Source organism: Macaca nemestrina, chromosome 12 (genome assembly GCF_043159975.1).
Source record: "Macaca nemestrina isolate mMacNem1 chromosome 12, mMacNem.hap1, whole genome shotgun sequence".
Classification (NCBI taxonomy): domain Eukaryota; kingdom Metazoa; phylum Chordata; class Mammalia; order Primates; family Cercopithecidae; genus Macaca; species Macaca nemestrina.
This window is the reverse complement of record NC_092136.1, coordinates 22,141,355-22,157,470: the sequence shown is the minus strand read 5'-3', so window position 1 is coordinate 22,157,470 and position 16,116 is coordinate 22,141,355. Positions and strand designations below refer to the sequence as shown.

The 16,116-nt window shown below is 42.0% G+C and overlaps 1 protein-coding gene across 4 annotated transcripts in view; it reads left to right on the top strand.

Annotated features, from left to right (window-relative positions):
* Positions 1-12,110, top strand: part of LOC105471604 (tetratricopeptide repeat domain 17) — a 139,401-nt gene extending 127,291 nt beyond the window's left edge. For all 4 annotated transcript variants that reach the window (XM_071074820.1, XM_011724149.3, XM_011724150.3 and 1 more), the window contains 3 exons: positions 7,427-7,546; positions 9,219-9,362; positions 10,950-12,110. In XM_071074820.1, the coding sequence (XP_070930921.1) occupies positions 7,427-7,546; positions 9,219-9,362; positions 10,950-11,081 (396 nt within the window). In that variant the 3' untranslated portion in view covers positions 11,082-12,110. The remainder of the gene's footprint in view (positions 1-7,426; positions 7,547-9,218; positions 9,363-10,949) is intronic.
* The last annotated feature ends 4,006 nt before the right edge of the window (positions 12,111-16,116 follow it).

Genomic DNA, 16,116 nt, shown 5'->3' with positions numbered 1-16,116 from the left:
AGTTTTTTAAAAATCTCACAAAGAATACAACAAGATCTGTTGATTTTGCAAGTGTGAATTCTACAAACTTTTGAGAAATACCTCATCCTAATATAAACAGATTTCCAGACATTAGAATAAGGGATGAAGTACCAGTTAATTCCTTGAGGCAGGTGTAACCTTTACAACAAAATCAGACATTATGAGAAAGAAAAATTATATATATTTATATATGTTGTCATATATAATTTCTAAGTTAGCACTAATCTTACTCGTGAACTTAGGTATCAAAATCATAAGCAAAATGTTCACAGACTGAATCCAGCAGCACATTTCTTTAAAAAAAGATATACCTTGACCAAGTTGGGTTTATCCCAGAAATACTGAAAATGGTCTAACTCCAGGAAAACAAAATATGAGTCACCACATTAAAGGAAAAAAACCGTGAAATCATTTCAGTAGATTGCATTTGATATAATTAATACCTATTTATGGTGTAAAACTTAGTAACTTCCTTAATGTGGTGAAAATAATCAACAATACATCTACTTCAAAGATGATTCTTAATGAGGAAATATGAAAAATAATTCCGTGAAATCAGGAAAAAGAATCACCATTTCTTTTCAACCTTGTACTGAAACTCCTAGCAAGTATAGTAAATCAATAAAAATAAATTAGGCTGGGCGCAGTGGCTCACGCCTGTAATCCCAGCATTTTGGGAGGCCGAAGTGGGCAGATCACTTGAGTTCGAGACCAGCCTGGTCAACATGGTGAAACCCCCTCCCTACTAAAAGTGCAAAAATTAGCCAGCGTGGTGGCGCAGGCCTGTAATCCCAGCTATTCAGGAGGCTGAGGCGGAAGAATCACTTGAACCCGGGAGGCAGAGGTTGCAGTGAGCCGAGATTGCGTCATTGTACCCCGGCCTGGTCAACAGAGCAAGATTCCATCTCAAAAAAAGAAAGAAAGAAATGGCATAAGTATAAAGAAGACGAAACAAAATATCATTCGGAGATGATATGATTATCTGTATAGTAAACCCCAAAGACTCCACAGATAGTTTTTAGAAATAATATATTTCTCAAAGTGGCTTCCTGTAAACTCAATAAATAAAAAGTTGCATTTCTGTACAGCAGCACAAAACTTAAAAGTGTAATTTTTAAAAATATACTTCATTATAAAAATATAAAGTTGTCAATAAATCTTACAAAAATTATCAAGACTTGTATGCAGCAAGAGATATAACTTTATCAAAAAGCATTTTAAACAACCAAAATAAACATATATAATGTTCATGGATAAGAAGACACATGTTGTAAACATGTCAGTTTTCCCCAATTTGATTTATAGAGTCAATGCTATTATAATCAAAGTATCAGCAGGGTTTTTTTTTTTTTTTTTTTTTTTTTTTTTGAGACGGTGTCTCGCTCTGCCGCCCAGGCTGGAGTGCAGTGGCCGGATCTCAGCTCACTGCAAGCTCCGCCTCCCGGGTTCACGCCATTCTCCTGCCTCAGCCTCCCGAGTAGTTGGGACTACAGGCGCCCGCCACCGCGCCTGGCTAGTTTTTTGTATTTTTTAGTAGAGACGGGGTTTCACCGTGTTAGCCAGGATGGTCTCGATCTCCTGACCTCGTGATCCGCCCGTCTCGGCCTCCCAAAGTGCTGGGATTACAGGCTTGAGCCACCGCGCCCGGCCTCAGCAGGGTTTTTTTATGGCACTTGAAAAGCAGGTCTTTATATGGAAAGGTAAAGCATGAAGAATAGACCTGACACTCTTGAAAAGAAAAATAAAGTGAGAGTTGCCTTACTTTTTTAATAAAACAAGACATTATGCTATTTGCTCAAGCATAAATAAAAATGGCTAGGAAGACTAAATAGAAAGCCCAGAGATAGACTCTAATACAGGGGTCCAGCTCCCCACAGATGGGTACTGGTCTGTGGCCTCTTAGCAATAGGGCTACACAGCAGGAGGTGTGTGGCAGGTGAACTTCGTCTGTATTTACAGCCACTCCCCATTGTTCGCATTACTGCCTGAGCTCCGCCTCCTCTACATTAGATTCTCATAGGAATGCAAACCCTATTGTGAACTGCACATGCGAGGGATCTAGGTTGCACACAAGTTCCTTATGAAAATCTAATGCCTGATGATCTGTCACTGTCTCCCATCACTCCCAGATGGGACCATCTAGTTGAAGGAAAACAAGCTCAGGGCTCCCACTGATTCTACATTATGGTGAGTTGTATAATTATTTCACAATGTAATAATAATAGAAATAAAGGGCACGATCAATGTAATGTACTCAAATCATCCAGAAACCACCCCCTGCCCCATCCACGGAAAATTTGTCTTCCATGAAACCAGTCCCTGGTGCCAAAAAAGTTAGGGACCTCTGCTCTGACATCAGAACTGTGATATATTTAAAAAGTAATATTGAAAATTGGTGGGAAGAGAAGGGACTGTTCAAGAAATAGTACTGGGGCAATTGCTTAAGTTAATTTCAATCTTCATATCTGACACAAAAATTCAATTCCATATGAATTAAGGACTCAAGTGTCAAAAACAAAATGTTAAAAATTAGAGTAAAATATAGGAGATGACCTTTCTGGCTATGGAGTAAGGAAAGTTTTCTTCTTGAAGAAGACACAAAATAACTATAAAAGAAAATGTTAATGACTTCAAGTATATTAAAGTTTAATTTGTTTAATTAAAGAGAGGCAGGCCAGAGAGAAAACATGTGTAACACATTTAATCTACAAAAGATTAATACATGAAACATATAAATTGATGAAACATAATAAAATAGAAAAATGCATTAAAGATATTAACAGGCATTTCACAGAAGTGATCTGTGTGATGAATAAACATGAGAAACAATTCTCAATCTCACTAGTAATCAGGAAATGCAAAGTAATACCACAGGAAGATGCCATTTTCCCCTCACCAATAATACCTAGGGTTAAGAAGGATATGGATCAAGAGGTCCTTTTAAACAATGCTAATGGGGCTGTAAGTTGGCATATGGCCTTTGGGAAACAATTTGGCAATCTCTGGAGTTTTTTTTTTTTTGGAACATATGCATATCCTGTGGCCCAGAAATTCTACTCTTCAGTATCTAGTCTAGACTATAACAGGAGACAAACAGGAAGCAATCTAAATGCCCATCTACAGAAAATGGATAAATACCATGTAGTGTATTCAACTTAATGAGCATTTAATTGTGTAGCAGGGAATTGAATAAATACAACATGAATGAATCTTAGAAATATAATGTTGAATAAAAAGCCCCAAGTTCGACAGGTCTACATATAGTATGCCATAGTCCCCCCCCCCCCTTATTTGCAGCTTCGTTTTCCATGGTTTCAGTTATCCACAGTCGATCATGGTCCAAAAATATTAAATGGAAAATTCAAAAAAAAATAATTTATAAGTTTTTAAGTTGCCCACCATTCTGAGTAGCATGATGAAACCACCTGCTCTTGGGCTCGGTCCACACGGGATGTGAATCATCCCTTTACCTAGTGTATCCACACTGTAGATGCTCCCTGCCTCTCAGTTATCAGATTGAAAAAAACATAGTAGATATAAAACTGGATGCTATCCATGGTTTCAGGCATCCACTGTGAGTCTTGGAATGTATCCCCTTCAAGTAGGAGGAACCACTGTACCATTTTCATAAAGTGCAGGAAGAAGTAAACTATATTGTTGAATCAAGTATACATGTATGTCAGAGATAGAACTATGTTTAAAAGGTGAAATGGAATACTAAAGATAACATTTAGAATAGTGGGTGAGGATGGAATGGTGTAAGAACACATCGGTAAATACAAGTTCATTTTTCAGTAAGGTGGTCATTTCTGGAATATTCATTATTGTATGTTTTACAACGTGAATATGTTTTGCATAGTTATATACTTACTATTTAACTATGTTATATAATTTTATATTTACTTGGCATGGTGGCGCATTCTGATAATCCTAACACTTTGGGAGACTGAGGCAGGAGGATCACTTTAGCCCAGGAGTTCAAGACCAGCCTGGACAACATGGCAAGATCACATCTCTACAAAAAATTTAAAAATTAGCCAAGCATGGTGGTGCATGCCTGTAGTCCCAGCTGCTCAGGAGGCTGAGGTGGGAGGCTGAAACAGGAAGATCATTTGAACCCAGGAGTTCAAGGCTGCAGTGAGCTATGATCACACCACTGCACTCCAGCCTGGGGGACAGAGCAAGAGCTGCCTCAGAAAAAAGAAGAAATTATATATTATACATGTATTTAATGATTTATATTCTTTTGTGTGTCAAATATTAGCATTAAATAAATTTTTTTTTTTTTTTTTTTTGAGATAGAATCTCACTTTGTCACCCAGGCTGGAGTATGGTGGTGCAATCTTGGTTCACTGCAACCTCCTCCTCCCAGGTTCAAGTGATTCTCCTGCCTCAGCTTCCTGAGTAGCTGGGATTATAGGCAGCTGCCACCACGCCTGGCTAATTTTTGTGTTTTGAGTAGAGATGGGTTTTCACCACATTGGCCAGGCTGGTTTCGAGCTCCTGACCTCAAGTGATCCACCTGCCTCAGCCTCCCGAAGTGCTGAGATTACAGGTGTGAGCCACCACACCCGGCCTAAGATCATTTTATTTAAAATCCTTTTAGAATACCAGTCAAAAAGAGCAAGTCACTTAACAAGGAGGAACAAGTCACTTAACAAAGAGAAACAAGTCGGGCTAGCTTCAGATTTCTCTCAGCAGCATTCCACACCAAGAGGCAATACAGAAATGCCAATACATTATTTGAGGAAAGACTAAGCTGTGGTTTTAAATCCAACCAAGCTGTCTTTTAGCTCTGAAAGCACCAGACAGAAAGTTTTCAACATATATGAGTGTATTGGTTTGCTAGGGCCACTAGAATAAAATACCACAGACAGGGTGGCTTCAACAGCAGAAATTTATTTCACGGGTCTGGAGGCTGGAAGCCTGAGATCAAAGTGCTGGCAGGGTTGGTTTCCCCTGAGACCTCTCTCTTTGGCTTGCAGTTGGCCTCATGCTGCCTCTTCACATGGTTGTCCCTCTGTGCACATAGGACCCTGGTGTGTCTCTCCTCTTCTAACTCCTTCATACAAATCCAGTCATTTAGAGTTAGGACCCCACTCTAATAGCCTTATTGTAACTTAATCACTGCATTGAAGGCCTCCAAATACAGTTACATTCTGAGGTACAGGGGATTGGGACTTAAAAATATGAAATTTGGGGGAACATAGTTCAACCCATAGCAGTGATCTCAAAGAATATTGTTCCCATGAGCCCTTCTTGAGGAAACTATTAGAAGATGAGCTTTAGCCAACCAGGAGATGATTGGGAAAAACAAACAAAGGTAATGTCAGTGATCACTGATTATATTCAGCTGTAAAACCAATACTAAAACAAAGGTGAGGCATAGGGTGATAGATCAGAAGGTAAATACTATACTCCCTGACAATGTAGAATTCTAAAATTAACAAAAATGTTATTGAAAACCGAAATCAGACAAGCAGTTATGTCTTCTGAGTGCCTCTTCTGTAATGGCTGGGAGTCAGAGATCAACCAAAAGTTGCAAATGAAATAGATTTTAAAAATCCAAAGTTAGACCTAAATTCAAAATTCAGCCTAAATTAAATACTGTAGTTTTATCTATAGTAAAGGTAGTATCTCACTGGGGAGAGAGGTGAATTATTAATTAAATTTTGAGACAAATTAGTAGCTATCTGGAGAAAAATTAAGTTGGAGCCATATCTTTTACCTTATAGCAGATTAAATTTCAAATGGATCAAATATTTAAATGTAAAAAATGAAATTATAAAAATTCTATAGGGGAAATGGTAAAATATTTATTTATTTTGCTTTTTTAAGAGACAGAGTCTCAGTCTGTCTCCCCCAGGCTAAAGTGCATTGAGTGCTGTGATCATAGCTCACTGTAACCTCAAACTCCTGGGCTCAAGTGATCCTCCTGCCTCAGCCTCCTGAGTAGTTGAGACTACAGATGCACAGCATCATGCCCAGCTAAAGTTTTTATTTTTTGTAGAGACAGGATCTTGCTGTGGTGCCCAGGCTGATCTCCTCTTGCCTTGGCCTCCCAAGGCACTAAGATTACAGCTGTGAACCATCAAGCCTGGCCCAGTAAAATTTCTTGATATCCTTGGAATGAGATAGGGCTTCCTAACTACAACTGGAAAATCCAGAAGTCATTGAAGATCATGAAAAAAACAAATTCTGTAGCAATCAAAATCTGCATCACACAAAGTACCATAAGTCGAAAGACAGACTTCAAACTCAGGAAACCTATCTGTAAATCATAGGCAAGGATGATCTCCCTAAAATATAGAGAACTTTTTACCAACAGACAAGACAAAAGCCTCACAGAAGAATTAAAATATAAAAGCAGATAGTTTACAGAAAAGACGTACAAAAGGCTAACAAATATGAAAGAATGGTCAGCTCCACCCATAAGAAGGGAAATGCAGATTAAAACCACATTTCTCACCCATCAGATTGGCAGAGGCCTAAGAGTATAGTAACAAACTCTGTGATGGGGCTATAAGGAAGTGGTGATACTTACATATTTCTGGCCGGAGATTAAATTGTTATAATCCAGCCAGGCGTTGTGGCTCATGTAATCCCAGCACTTTGGGAGGCCGAAGCATGTGGATCACCTGAGGTCGTGAGTTCAAGACCAGCCTGGCCAACATGGCAAAACCCTGTCTCTACTAAAAATACAAAAATTAGGCGTGATGGTGCACACCTGTAACCCCAGCTACTCGGGAGGCTGAGACAGAAGAATCGCTTGAACCCGGGACATGAAGGTTGCAGTGAGCTGAGATCATGCCACTGCACTCCAGCCTGGGCGACAGAGAGACTCAGTCTCAGGGAAAAAAAAAAAAAAAAGAGAGAGAGAGAGAGAGAGAAAGGAAAGGAGAGGAGGGGGCAAGGGGAAGAAGGAGGGGGGAAGGGGGGGAGGGGAGGGGAGGACATTCTAGAAGGAAACGTAAGAAACTAAAAATAGCGTTTCCTTGTCTACCGTAGAGACAAGGATGGGAGGTAGACTTCACGGTATAACTTTGTATACTTTGTGGTTTTTAAAACATGTGAATATGTTACCTATTCAGAAAGTTAAATAAAATAGAACATAGATATGAGATATAGTTCTGCTATTCAGTAGTTGAGTGAACTTGGGCAAGACACTTAACCTCTCTGAGTCATAGTTTTCTCATTTATAGAAGGGCTGTAATAGTAGTATCAAGCTCACAGGATTGTTCTAAGGGTTAATGAAGGACAGGAGGAACAGAAAGTGCTAAGCAGAGTGCCAGCACTTAGTAAATACTCAGTTGAATGGTCGTGACTTGTGTAACTGAACTTAATCTTGGTAATAAATGAGTATGTTCTTGAAAGGACACCAGCCTTAGCTAACATTCCTTTGCAGAACCAGACATCCTGGGTCCTCTCCAGCATGGCAGCCCTCTACTGGAGGGTGAAAGGCCAAGGAAAGAAGGCAATCGACTGCCTCCGCCAGGCTCTGCACTATGCACCACACCAGATGAAGGTGAGTGGGACTCAGAAGGTGGGAATTTCTGCCCCTTGGTCCTTTCCATTCCCCATGGTTTATTCTGCCCTTTCAACCAGCCTCCCTCATGCTCAGCCAGTGAGGACATGTTACAAGGAGAGAATGGGGCAGGAGACCTTCTGACTGGGCATGTGCCCCAGCAAGCCTGTGAACTATCCCTGCTGCGTGCCTCCCCAGCCTCAGCAGCTTGGAACGTGGGGAAGGCCTTCCAGATCACTGTAAGACGTTACTGCATTGAGTCCCCTTTCTGTTGTGTTCAGAGCCACCCAACATACAGCAAATGCACTGGCCAAAGTGGGCTGACACATAGAAGTCAATCTGAGTTTAGCTTGTCCTCGGGGGCCTGGTGACCTCTTAGACTTGTTTTGCTTATCCTCTTGGCTTGAGCTTGCTTCCAAGCACAGAGATAGAAGCGAATTTCCATTTCTTCACATGCGTTGATCAGTCCCTGATCGTTGTCTGACTTGTACTGTTTCCACAAAAACAAAACAAAACAAAACAAAAACCAAACCAGCTAACCCTGTGTGACACCAAACTTTTCTGGAAGACCAGTTGTTGTTATGATGGGTGAGAAAGTACGGTTTTTATCAGCACATTTGTACCCATGTGTTCTGAGTTCTGCATTAATCCAGATCTTATACTTTTTAAAGACGTGGCTGGTGTCTTCTTTGCTCATCAAGGCAGTGTATGGAATGATGGAAGGAACACAGGATTCACTGCCAGGCATTGCTGAGTTTTAAACACAGCTCTACCTCTTACTAGCTTTGTGAATTTGGGTACCTTATTGAACTTCAATGAGCTCATCTAGGGTCATGCATTCTATGGCTGTCACAAAGATGGGTCCTTTTTTTCTGTTTCTTCTGTGTCTGCTATAGAACCCAATATGGCGTGATACAGGTAGCATTGCTCAGGTAAGGCACTTAAAGGGAATGATATTTGTGATGATAACAGTATTGCAACAATATTGCTACTTGTTCCATCCATCATTTTGTACTCTCTACTGTTAGGCAATAGGGAAGGGCTGAGGCTCCACCTCTAAGAGTCAGCAAACTTCCTGAAAAGGGCAAGAGAATAAAACACTTAGACTCTCGAGGCCAGCCAGCCTCTGGTGCACCTACTTAATTCTAGCATTGTAGTATGAAAAGTGCCACAGAAATACGTACAGGACTGGGAATGATTGTGTCCCAATAAAACTTTTTAAAAAATAGGCAGCAGACTAGGTTAGACCTCAGTTTGCCAAGCCCTAATGAGATGATGGTTCTTGCAGAAATTATTTTGACTTTCTGGCAGCATGACTCCAAGCGTGGTCTGTGGACAGTGCAGACTTTTTATTAGCAGTCTGCAATGAGACGAGGAGCTTCACCAGAAGAAACCAACTACATCATTCAGCGGATTGTTGACTTCAGCTGACATTTTGTTGTGTTTGGTTTTTGAAGCAAGACTCTGCCAATGAAAGAAGGAATTGATTGATATTCTGGTACAAGCACCTTATCTATCACAGACTAGTAGCAAACAGCAGAAAAGCGCTTTGAGTGGCACTATTCTCATCATTCACCAGGAAGCACCGACTATATTCTTTATGATCACCAAAAACAAGAATGAAAGCTCAAAACCCAGTTTTCCCTTCTCACCATTCTCCTTCTTCTCCCAGGATGTGCCCCTGATTAGCCTGGCCAACATCTTGCACAATGCCAAGCTCTGGAATGACGCCGTCATAGTGGCCACCATGGCAGTAGAGATCGCACCACACTTTGCTGTGAACCACTTCACTCTGGGCAATGTCTACGTGGCAATGGTGAGATGGGGGTGTGAGCAGAATGTACCAACTCTGCCAAACAGCAGCACCTCTTTGATTTCAAAACCTCTTTGAATATGTCATTGCCCATCAGTCTCCTGTAAACTTGTCTAAAATTGCTAGCTCCAAAAAAAAATGTTATATTTTGTGGATAAGGGTTTGAGAGGTGTTTAAAAAAAAAAATACATGAAATTCTTCTAAGTATTTGCAACTACGTAGTTCCTCAGCATGAGTTGAACACCAACAGCAGAGTCAGATTTACCTACAATTTCCTGGAGACACTACCTGTTCCAGAGAACCTCTCCTGACATGCCATGTAGAACATGCTCTGTTGCTTCCAGGTTGGGCTAAGGTACCTGTCATCGCACTCATGACACCCTGTGCATATTTTTCTTGCTGGATTTTCACCTTGTTTTATAATTTTTTGTTTAAGGATTTGTCTTTCCCTCTAGCCTATGGGCTCGTTGGGGACAAGACTCCTCTTCACCTCCCTGTTCCGGTGCCTCACAGTGTTTTTGGCACGTGGTAGGTGCTCACCAAGTAGTTAATGAATGATGAAATTCCACTAGTTTCATGGAATACCATTTAGAGAGAAAATGGCAAAGTCATCCAGATCCCTCATTCTGATCAGAAACAAGAACTGATTTCAGAACTGAAAATCCCAGGGGGACCCCCTAAAAGCTGTCATAACCCAGTTTAGCATGAGAATCATGCCGTTCACTTTCATCTAAAATGTGGCATCACACATAGGGCTGTTCCCAAGATGCTCTCAGTAATGACTTATGGAGTGAGCAGCCCTGGGCTGCCAGCTTCCTTGACTTCAGAGGTGAGAAGTATTTTGCCAGGGAGGTATTGCCGAATATGCAGATTTCCCTCTGCTTCTTAAATTGAAGAATCTGTTGTTGCCCCCAGTAAACGTGAAGTTTGCTACTATGAGCGAGGGCTTGTGTCTCTCATTTGGCTAGAAGTCATTGAACCAGTTGATTTGGGCTCTTCTTTAAGAGTGTAACTCTAAGTAAAAGATTAACCTTCAGTATGGCAGGGATCATTTCCCAATCTTTGTTGGAGTTTTTAAATGTTAAAGTGAATTTCAAAACTCTTCAAAATGTTCGAGTCCAATTGAGATACCTGACTTAGTTTCCGTCTTTCTAGCTACATTAGAAAATTTAGGCAGATGCATAATGGGCGTTTGTCAGGCATGGTTCTAGAGGTTTCTGTGAGGATTAAATGGAAGGATTTCATGAAGCACCTAGCACAGTGTCTGACACATTTCAGGCACTCAGGACTGTTAGGTCTTATTATTACCACAATTACGACTGTTGTTGGGTTTGTAAAAGCTGCTCTACCCCTTTTCCTTTTGTTCTTGGGCTCTGCCATAGTTTCCTTTGTGATGTTACACCTCGGGGATGAAGGCAGCTGTTTCCTCCCAGAGGAACCTCAGACTTTTCCACAGAGACTTAGATCCATTGAGCAAACGCTGCAGGGTTGTCCCTAGCACAGAGGTGCTTCTTGAGAAAAAAAGAGGGCACAGTATATATTTAGCCTGGTGATGCCATCCCCTCACGTTTGTCTCCTTGGCCCTCACAGGAAGAATTTGAAAAAGCACTGGTGTGGTATGAATCCACACTGAAGCTTCAGCCCGAGTTTGTCCCGGCCAAGAACCGAATCCAGACCATCCAGTGTCACTTAATGCTGAAGAAGGGACGGCGCTCTCCTTAGTGCACTTCTTCTTTCTCTCTTTCTCTTTACTCATGCTCTCAAAAAAAAAAAAGAAAAGAAAAAAGAAACCAATCATTGTCAGTATCTACTATTAATGATGTGTGTGAAAATAACTAAGACTTATAACAGGACTTTTACATATGCGGGAATTGGTTTGTTTTTAAGTTTCTCCTTTCCCCCAACCAGCCTCAGAAGAGGCACCTTCAGAAACACACATTTCTTAAAAGGAAAGTGCAGCTTCAAGATATTGTGTAAATACTGAGCCAAGACATTTCTGGAGCTGTGCTCTGTCTCCAAAAACCTCACTGCCTTTAGGGCTTTTCTCAGTGGTCCAGCTAGCCTCCTCTTTGGAGGAGGATGAAGCCGCATTGCTCATTCTCTGCTTCCTGTCGTAGCCTCTGTTGTCAGTGGAAATGCAGAAGCTCATCTGGTGCCCGTCGGTGAGAAGCCACGTTCTGCGCTCTCTCCGTTAGACCTCCATGCTGTCCCCAGTCTTGTACGTTCCGTGCTGCTATGTTACAAACTCTCAGAGGTAGTTTGCAGGGGAGGAAGGGGAATATGAATTTTAAAACAAAATATTTGCAACAACAAAAATTCTTAGGATCAGCTGACCTTTGTAATGTTATTTATGTTGGGGAGGGAGGGGGGCTGAGAAGGGGAAATCAGCAGTGTGCAACATCTTTCTCATTTGTACTTTAATTACCAATCACAAGGAAACCAATAAGTTGAAATCCTATATAACAGGTTTATATATATAGAATATGTATATTTGAAGCCCTCTACAGACTGAGTCTATGTTTTACTAATTCTTTGTTCACTGTGTTACCCATCTTGGAATAAGGTGTGAGTGTCAGCTCCCTCTCTCTGAGGCCTCCCGACTTCGCTCCTCAGGAGAGTAATGAGCCAAGGTTGAGTGTTTCCATACAATGCTTTTACCTTTGGTCCCAGGAGAATCAGAAACTCCAACATTTTGAAATCTTCAAGGGCACATACTGAGAAAATAAAATAAAATTGTTTATGATCAAAATAGGTCGGTCATGTGATTTTTCTTTAGAACCTGGCTAATTTGGGCAGCTGTGAAGCCTGACTTTAACTCGATCTGATCGTCCCAAGTCCTACATTGGCTTTATCTTTCTTCCAGCAGCAAGGTGAGGGGAGAAAAAAACAATCCATCATCACTAGGTTTTATACTTGATGAACTTATTAGAACAATGCATTTAATGAGGAAAGACATACAGTCAGCACATGTTCAGAGTTTAGTATATAATTGACCTTCCTGGCAAAGGAAGAACCATCTAAGCCACAAAGTCATGGTCCTCAGGTAAGCACTGATCTTAACATTCATCCAAGTAAGTTTCACAGACAGCGTTGGGGTGCATCGTGTAGGTTGGGCATGCCCCTTGGGACAGGATTCCACTGAAGACAGCATTTCTGTGGACTTTCCTAGGATGCAATCAGACACTGATCATCTCAGATAATGGCTCGTGGAACTTGAAGGGTTTAGTTCTAGCACAGACTGTGTAATTTCTTAGAAGCAAAGTCTGATTTCTTACACCAGACATACCTGTGACTTCTCTGTTGTTTACGCAGCTGAAGTCCAACAAACCCCAGTTTTATCAGATATATTTTGAGAACAGCAAGCTTGTTTGTTACTGAATACAGTGAGCCTTTATTCTCTCGGGGATCCATCAAAATTAACTTGTATCTAAATGTAGTTCCCTGCTTCCCCACCTCACTACAGTTTTTTCCTGAAACTTTCAACAGTTGCTTGACTCTTTTTTTTTTTTTTTTAAGACAGAGTTTCACTCTTGTTGCCCAGGCTGGAGTGCAATGGCACGATCTCAGCTCACTGCAACCTCTGCGTCCCAGGTTCAAGCAGTTCTCCTGCCTCAGCCTCCCAAGTAGCTGGGATTACAGGCATGTGCCACCACGCCTGGCTAATTTTTTGTATTTTTAGTAGAGACAGGGTTTCACCATGTTGGCCAGGCTGGTTTCAGGTGATCCACCCACCTCGGCCTCCCAAAGTGCTGGGATTACAGGCTTGAGCTACCACGCCCAGCCCAGTTGCTTGACTTTTTAAAATTAACATACTATGAAATTCACTCTGGTATACAGTTCTATCATGCAACCACCACAACAATTGAGATACAAAACTTTCATCATCCCCAAAAGACTCCCCTCGTGCTGTCCCTTTGTAGTTGAACCTCCCCAACCCTTAACCCTGGGCAACCACGAGTCTGCTCTCCCACCCCATCGCTTTTCCTTTTCCATAATGTCATATAAATGGAATTCGGGTATGGCCTTTTGAGTCCGGCTTCTTTCCCTCAACATAATGAATGCACTTGGGGTTTGCCCATGTTGTGTGGATCAGTGATTCGATACTTTGTTGCTGAGTAGTGTTCCATTGTTGGCCTGTTGGAGGACACTGGGATGCTTCCAGCTTCTGGAGATTGTGAATAAAGCTGCAATAAGCATTTGCATGTAGGTTTGGCTGGGCACCGTGGCTTACGCCTGTAATCCCAGCACTTTGGGAGGCCGAGGCGGGCGGACCACTTGAGGTCAGGAGTTCGAAACCAGCCTGACCAACATAGTGAAACCCTGTCTCTTCTAAAAATACAAAAAAAATTAACAGGCGTGGTGGTGGGCGCCTGTAATCCCAGCTACTCAGGAGGCTGAGGCACGACAATCACTTGACCCCGGGAGGCAGAGGTTGCAGTGAGCTGAGATCGCACCACTGCACTCCAGCCTGAGAGACTCTGTCTTAAAAAAAAAAAAAAAAAAAAAAAAAAAAGCATATAGGTTTTTGTGTGCACATAGGTTTTCGTTTCTATTGCATTGATAATTCAGCAAGTATTTTTCTACTCTGGACTGTTTTTTTTCTCTTTTTTTTTTTGAGACGGAGTCTCGCTCTGTTGCCAGGCTGGAGTGCAGTGGTGCAATCTCCGCCCACTGCAAACTCCGCCTCCTGGTTTCAAACAATTCTTCTGCCTCAGCCTCCCAAGCAGTGGGACTACAGGTGCACGCCACCACGCCCAGCTAAGTTTTGTATTTTTAGTAGGGATGGGGTTTCACCATGTTGGCCAGGATGGCCTCGATCTCTTAAAAGCAGGAATGGTCAGCCAACACTGAATGGAGGCAGCTTCAAGTCGGTTTTATACAGAAGGAGTACGGGGTAGGGACAGCTACAAATCTGCTTATCTGAAAGGAAGAGGAAAGAGCTTGACCTTTCTTTGAAATGACTTGGAATTGCCTCCACAGCATTGTTCCCAGCCTCATTTCAGATGCTGCTTCAAATCAAGTGTGGTGGGAAGCTGTACTGCGGGACGGCTGACAGACCATGAATGTGTATCTCCTGCAGGGCTGGCGACGCGAGGGCCTAGTGATCATGCACTGGCAGGGAGCTGCCCTGCCCTGTGGCTGCCATCCTGGAACTCTATGGGGCTTATTCACTAGATAGGTCAAAGCTCTGACTCGCACTAGACTTAGACACTGGCACCAACTAGCTGGGAATGAAACTTGGAGCCCAACTCCCCAGCACAAGGGGTGGCTGTTAGTGGCCTTTCTGTTCCACATACAGCGAGGGTCTGAGAGCTTCCAAGGCAGATTCCCCCAGAACTTTGGCGTCATGAGAACTTTGGCTCTGTAGCAACTCCTCTGTGGTAGGACTGTTCCTGCCTCAGAGAACCTCAGAATGGGTTCAACAAATCTGGGTTCAAATCTCAGTCCCGCCTCTCACTAGCAAGGAGATCTTGAACAAGTGTTTAGCTCTGAGCTGAATTTCTCACTGAAATAAAATAATCTGAGAATGATAAGAGCTACTATTCTTCGCAGGGGATAGCTGTGAGAAGTAAAGGAGATTTTTAAAATATGAAGCATTCAGCACGATGCAAACACCCAGGAAGGGGTAGCTGTTGTTATTTACACCACGTTATAGAAACTGGATATTTTAAAGAAATTTACTTAAGTTAATTTTAAACAAGACCCAGCCGTTCAACTCCACCCTGGCACATCTTCTGGTCAGGCCAGCCTCGCTGTTCTGATTTCCAAAGCTTTTGCTTAATCCATTCCCCAACAAATGTCCCCTCTTCTCTCTGGTTTCTGTCCCCCTTCTAGGCCTCTTTTACCCAAGCTTTCGTGATGACACTGATTGATCTACATCTTCTCTGATTCTTATAACGGCTTCAATTCATTGAGCCAGACAGGAAGCTGTGTGTAGTCAGAAACATCTAAGATTTGTTGAGCTCTTACTATGTTCCAAGATTATTTTAAGAGCTTTACATGAAATAAAATTCATTTAAGCCTCACGTCAAACCAATGGTGTAGATACTGTTGTTATCCTGACTGTGAGAATGGGAAACTGGAGCCTGAGATTTAAGTAACTTGTCCAAGACCACAGCTAGGAAGTGATGGGAGTCAAGGTCTGGACCCAGGGAGTCTAATTCTAGAGGCCACGCTCCTAACCACCATGCTATACACCCATTATCTCATGGAGTCTTCACAACTACAAAATAGGTTGGCAACATTATCTCTGTTTTACAGATGAGAAAACCAAGGCTCAAAGGTAAAGTAACCAGCTCATAATCCCACAGTATGTGGTAGAGTTCAGATTCAAACCAAGCTTGGATTTGCCTAACACCAACTTGGTGTTCTTACTCCTCTACTATTCTGCCTCTATGTAGTGCTTATTTCCAGGAAGTTCTTCATTCTGAGCTGTTTCCTATTTGCTTTCAGGTGTAAATAGTCAATGCTAGTGGTTAACAAGCAATGCAACTGATATGTTCCTCTGCTTCCTGCTTTTGGCATTCTAAGGGCTTTCCACCCACATCTCACAATCTTTTAGGGAACCAATCTTAGGGAAGTGAAGTATCTTGCTTTCTCTGCCATGGAACTTGAAGAAGAAAAAAGCTCTCTCCATCCTTCTGCCTCAGGCTCACTGCTCTCAGTCTGGCTAGTAGAGGAAAGTGCCTCGCTGCCCATGAACCTCACAAGGCCTATTCTGCCCTTCACTGCCCAACAGCTTTGCACCACTTGCTGG